We start from the raw sequence: 6,000 nt of genomic DNA, 5'->3' as shown, positions 1-6,000 counted from the left end.
AGTGCCCTTACAAGAGGCATTCATCTGAGGATATGACTGTTCACGGGGGACAATGAGAGCCGATAGGGTCCCTGTGATTGTGATAAATGAGCTGACACAAATTAGAGCATTCGGAAACACATGAGAGGCGGGCTAATTACAGGAGGTTTCTGCCCCTTTAAAGCAGCTGTGATGGCAGGCAGGGGCACAGAAAACAGTCTCTGTAACTAACAGGCAGGCCCCATGGATGGATTATGAGAAAATAGGCCCCTGGGCACAAACAGAAAAGCCCTCCACCCCTCCTATACGACCCCCAGAACTGTAAGGGTGTGGTTGTGTCATTCGTACTCAGGTTTTGCCTTTCTCTGATCATTTTGTGTCTTCTAATTGAGAAATATTCCCATTTATAGAAAAACTTTCCACACAGTTACAATAAAAAGTGAAAGAGGCTTTAAAGATGCAAAAAGAGAACATTTATTTTATATGTAAAAAGTGACATGGTGAACAAATGTGAATGGAAAGTGAATATTTTGGTCAAAGGACTAATGTCAGCATAAGTTGTGTAAAATAAATAAACTTTTTGCAACTCTCTTCAACTTTCTCTTTCAGTGTGCAGGAAGATTTTGACCAAAGGAGCTTGACACTTGACAAAACAATAAATATTAACAATCACTTTAAACAGTGGCTCTGGCCCAGGGGCCCCCTGACCTCTTGGGCCGATGGGCCTGTGCCTGGTAGACCGGTTTGATAGTCCATCCACGGAAGGCTCTCGTCAGGCCTGTGTGAGTGCAAAGAAACGACAGACGTGTTTTTCTATGTTCATGACTTACGAGATACAGATCTGAGACAAGCTGTGTGCATCGTAGGTGTGAGCAGGGTGATGCAGAGAGAGGAAGGCTTTCCTGCCTGTTCTTTTAGCTTGTCGGAGATCAGCCTGGGTGTTACTTGTCACCTCAGTTAGATGCTGAACTGGGTGTACAGAGGTGACATCTCGGCGATCATCTGTGCTGTCTTCACTTCAAGTCAGGGTGAGTGCTAAAAATAACCTTTAAAATGATCTGCGCAGTCTTTAAGACAGGACTTAAAATAATTCTTTGTTGTATTGCAAACTGTCAGGATTTTATTAGAAATTGCCACCTGTCATTTTATTTATCAAATAGAGAACTATGTTCAACTTCTCTCCTGTATGTCGGTAGTGATCAAACATAAAATGTCAACATTAAATTTAGTCTGCAGCAGTTCTGTTTTACAAAAAGAAAAAACCTTCCTTCCTGATGTAAACATGCAAAGCACCAAAATACTTCCTACAGTGCCTAAGTAAATGTCAGCAGCCTGAATTTTCTACGTATGAGTGTATAACTTGTTTACTTCCATTTCCATTTGTTATACTTTTACTGCACTTTTACACACTTCCAGATGAAGATTTTGTCTGTTCAATATATGATCGCTTTATGAAATGAGGGTAATTGTTCTGGTTTAAACAACTCAGCAGAATATAAGGTAGTTTGGTATAGCCCCACCCGGACCAGCTACAGTACAGTCTTAAATCCTTGTTACAGTGCATGTTCATTTTAGCTCTTATATTGATTTATTTTAATTTTTGGTAATTATATTTTTGTCCTTTTAGTCAATAAATCTGACAAGACTTTATTTGTTGCAGAGTATTTTTAAATTGTCACACCACTATATTCTCTAGAGTGACATCTGTTCTACCACTGCCATTATGAGACTATACAGACAGATTCAAAGTCTTTTGATTTATCGTGGTGTTTGTGCTTTGTGATGATTAATTTAAAATAAAACTGTAAAAACATGCACTGCAACTGCTCCAAGTAACATTTGTGATACCACGTCAGACTGTGTTGATCACTGAAACCAGGAAGTTGTCATTATAGTAGGAACCACCTCCAATGTACCCAGTTTTGAATTTTTCAAAACAACTTTTAAAGCACAAAACTAGATTTTTACAGTAAAAATTCTTTCTTCAGTCTAAGGAGCATCTGTGCAGCAATTATAGTCTTTTAAAATACAATGAGAAACCAGGCAGGAAGAAAACTGAGACACACCTTTTTCCTCATTACCTGCATCCTTTCACCCAGTATCCCTAAACCTGATTTCACCAGCTGAATCCTGCTAAATAAGGTGCTATTACAAAGTAAAGCTGTAGTTACTGATGTTTAAGTATATGTTTGTGTCACCTGAACTCTGTAGTTTTAGGACAGCTGGAGGAAAGGCAAGTGCTGAGGAAAAAATCAGTTTTTAAAAAATCATAGTATTATCTATTTATTCATAGAAGGGCAGGATGAAAAAAAAAAAAAAAAAAAGCTGTGTTAGTAGGCGTTGCAATTTTCTTCTGAACTGAGAGAAACATTTCTGTGCAGACGAAAATGCTACATAATCTCACTTCCTTCACCCTCAGGACTAAACCATTTCTCAGAATAGCAATCAACACTTTTTCCCCATCACATAAAGCAACAATAACTTTCTGATATGTGATCAGAGAAACCTTTTCTTTTTTAATAGTGAAGGTATAGTACATTTAGCAATTCCAGTAAATGGAACAATATTTTTGTGATATAACAATCTAATTAATTTTTTTTCTTTTTTTCTGCTTTGAAACAGCTATAGCAAATAAAGAGCAGGAAACTAAGTATACAACCAACATAATCAAGAAATACAAAGAAAAATAATAAAATAGTACATTAATGTCTTTCTTAAGTTTTTGTAAATAGTAACTAGTTGGATAAAACCAATGAAGCATTTTAAACCTTTGTTTGTCTTTAATCTTCAATTTTGTCTTTTGTTTCAACCCTAGCATTAAATTAGCTATTTAGAAGTTTTACTATTGCTACAGAGCCAGTGTTAGCCGTCTCCAGCGGTGGAAAGCGACGCCAATGTCTTTATCACGTCTTTTCTACTACTGAAGTTAGCACGCTAACCAGCTAGCACCAACCCGTCTCGTCACTTTCTGATAGTGACTCGTCCCGACGGCGTAGAGCTGCTATCATAACCGCTTGTGAAACGCCACAATGGCAGAAGCTCTTGTCAAGCGACAATCCAGCGGCAGAGAAAACTTACTTATAGCCTCTTTAAAAATGACTGCGAATCATGGAGGTGATTTCTCAGAACGCCAAAACTTGTGTAAGAAACATAACATTTTAAAGGAGTCTGTACATCCATCGGTACGTTACGAACTGGACCTGCTAATAGCTAATTGGGCTTTTTTTAATTTTTTAATGGTGATAATATAATTGCTCCAAAATATAGAGTGGGTGATTATTGCCAAACATGGATGGATTATGAGACAATGGGACTATGGGCTCATTTGAAAGGCCTCATTCATAGCAGCAAGACACCCAAACTTAAAGAAACAACTTTATAATAATTGTGTGTCTCTTGATGGTTGTGTCTTGTGGTTATGTTGCATTTCATTGTGGTCATCTGGTCGTTTTGTGGTCATTTTGCATCTCTTTGCAGCCATTTGTGACACTTTGAGTCCACTCTTTGTGATTGTTTTGCATCATTTTGTGTCTCTTTGTGGTTGTTTTTGCATCATTTTGTGTCTCTTTGTGGTTGTTTTGCATCATTTTGTGTCTCTTTGTGATTGTTTTTGCATCATTTTGTGTCTCTTTGTGGTTGTTTTTGCATCATTTTGTGTCTCTTTGTGGTTGTTTTTGCATCATTTTGCATCTCTTTGCAGCCATTTGTGACACTTTGAGTCCACTCTTTGTGATTGTTTTGCATCATTTTGTGTCTCTTTGTGGTTGTTTTTGCATCATTTTGTGTCTCTTTGTGGTTGTTTTTGCATCATTTTGTGTCTCTTTGTGGTTGTTTTTGCATCATTTTGCATCTCTTTGCAGCCATTTGTGACACTTTGAGTCCACTCTTTGTGATTGTTTTGCATCATTTTGTGTCTCTTTGTGATTGTTTTGCATCATTTTGTGTCTCTTTCTGGTTGTTTTTGCATCATTTTGTGTCTCTTTGTGGTTGTTTTTGCATCATTTTGTGTCTCTTTGTGGTTGTTTTTGCATCATTTTGCATCTCTTTGCAGCCATTTGTGACACTTTGAGTCCACTCTTTGTGATTGTTTTGCATCATTTTGTGTCTCTTTGTGATTGTTTTGCATCATTTTGTGTCTCTTTCTGGTTGTTTTTGCATCATTTTGTGTCTCTTTGTGGTTGTTTTTGCATTATTTTGTGTCTCTTTGTGGTTGTTTTTGCATCATTTTGCATCTCTTTGCAGCCATTTGTGACACTTTGAGTCCACTCTTTGTGATTGTTTTGCATCATTTTGTGTCTCTTTGTGGTTGTTTTTGCATTATTTTGTGTCTCTTTGTGGTTGTTTTTGCATCATTTTGTGTCTCTTTGTGGTTGTTTTTGCATCATTTTGTGTCTCTTTGTGATGTTTTTGCATCATTTTGTGTGTCTTTGTGGTTGTTTTTGCATTATTTTGTGTCTCTTTGTGGTTGTTTTGCATTATTTTGTGTCTCTTTGTGGTTGTTTTTTTATCTCTTGGTTTCCGCTGGTTGTCCCTTTCAATAATCAATAATCAGAAGCAAAGAAATGATAATATAACAGACTGTGCTGTGTTTGCTAAGTGTTTTGATATTTGAGGAATCGTGTCCCACAGCCTGTAATAATAACAACAGTTACAAAATCCACGAATATAACATTTTAATGTTGCAATGTTAGTTGATACATGACTGAATCAGAGAGAGCAGCTTTATTTTATTTGAGTATAAACATACACATGTATGGTGGCGATGACGTCACTTCTGCGACAGAAGAAGGAGCGGGGGCGGGTGAAGGGAGAGGGGGCGGGGACAGAAGGTTTCGTTGGACCAATCAGCGACTGTTTATGCAAATGAGCTGCAGCCCGTCAATGTGTTGGGGAGCGACCCGGAGCCGAGGAGTAGAGAGCAGCCGTCCGGGTCCAGACTGGTTCCTACCTGCGTGTGTCTCCGTGTCAGAAGCGTCGGATGGCTGGTTAACCGCACAGACAAACACCCAGTCCCGCCTTTATTCAGATGCGTCGCTCTTTGGTGCGATAAAAAGCGGATATTTCTCACTTTTGCTGGAGTCGCAGAGCAGAGCTGCAAGATGAAATACAAAGTAAGTGAAACGGAACAGGTTTCTGCCTCTTGTGTCAAAATGTTTGCTGGAAAAATTATTTAAAGCAAAAGCTGTTTTGTCAGACAAGTCGAGGCGGGTGCTTTGGTTTGGAAACTTTTCTGCTTAGTTTTTTTTTTTTATGGCGGTAATTCACTTATTTAAATGAAGGCATCCTGGTTTGTTTTAAAATGAGGTGGAAACTGCAGATATCGGAGGCGGTGGGGTGAGAACAGGATGCTGTCATGTTTCTATTTGGATATTTCCAGTTGATAAGTGTGAATGTATCATCTCTGTGTGTAGGCTGCGTTAAATGCCATCACAGGGGCGTAAACTGTAAAAATGCCACCGAAATCATGCCCCATGCCCCCCCCCAACCCCCCCACCCCTTAAATCAAGTCGTTTTGTCTATAAAATACCAGAAAAGGAATAATTAAAAATGTCAGTTACAGATTTCATGTCTTCAGATGTTTTATTCATACTGTCATGACAAAGGAAAACATTAAATCTGTACTTTGGAGAAGCTGGAGCTTTTTTTCTTTCTGGCTTATGGAGCAAATTAAACACCTTGAGGATCGAAATGCTCACTGAGGACTTCATTTAACGATTGTCTTCATTATTGAGTATTTCCTTGATTGCTGGATCAGTTGTTTCTCCTTGTTGCCAATGGAAAAGTCCCACAGTGCCCATGTTGAAATCTGAAAATGTCTTGTTTTGTCTGACCAATAGTACAAAAGCCAAAGATATTCAGTTTATAATAACATATAACATCAAAAAGTGTTTGAACAATAAATTGATACAAAAATAGTTGCCAACCAGTTGTTCCACTGATCGATTAATCAATTAATTGTTTCAGCTCTGGTTGTTTGATTGGTTGGTTGATCTGTTGGTTGCTTTATGACAGAATTAAACT

At 38.1% G+C, this 6,000-nt stretch overlaps 1 protein-coding gene across 2 annotated transcripts in view; it reads left to right on the top strand.

The window, feature by feature from the left end:
- Positions 1 to 895: 895 nt before the first annotated feature.
- Positions 896 to 6,000, top strand: part of nedd9 (neural precursor cell expressed, developmentally down-regulated 9) — a 37,372-nt gene continuing 32,267 nt past the window's right edge. The window contains exon 1 of one of the 2 annotated variants that reach the window (XM_071499793.1): positions 896 to 1,007. Coding sequence is in view for 1 of the 2 variants with exons in the window: in XM_071499792.1 (XP_071355893.1) it covers positions 5,079 to 5,090 (12 nt within the window). In the remaining variant the exon portion in view is untranslated. Of the gene's footprint in view, positions 1,008 to 4,864; positions 5,091 to 6,000 lie in introns of those variants that run through there. The other variant, XM_071499792.1, reaches the window with a different exon arrangement.

This window comes from Trachinotus anak, unplaced genomic scaffold (genome assembly GCF_046630095.1).
Source record: "Trachinotus anak isolate AG129_WGS33_773 ecotype Australia unplaced genomic scaffold, CSIRO_AGI_Tana_v1 ptg000016l, whole genome shotgun sequence".
Taxonomy (NCBI): Eukaryota; Metazoa; Chordata; class Actinopteri; order Carangiformes; family Carangidae; genus Trachinotus; species Trachinotus anak.
The sequence above is the reverse complement of the archived record's forward strand: the minus strand, read 5'-3'. Positions and strand labels throughout refer to the sequence as shown.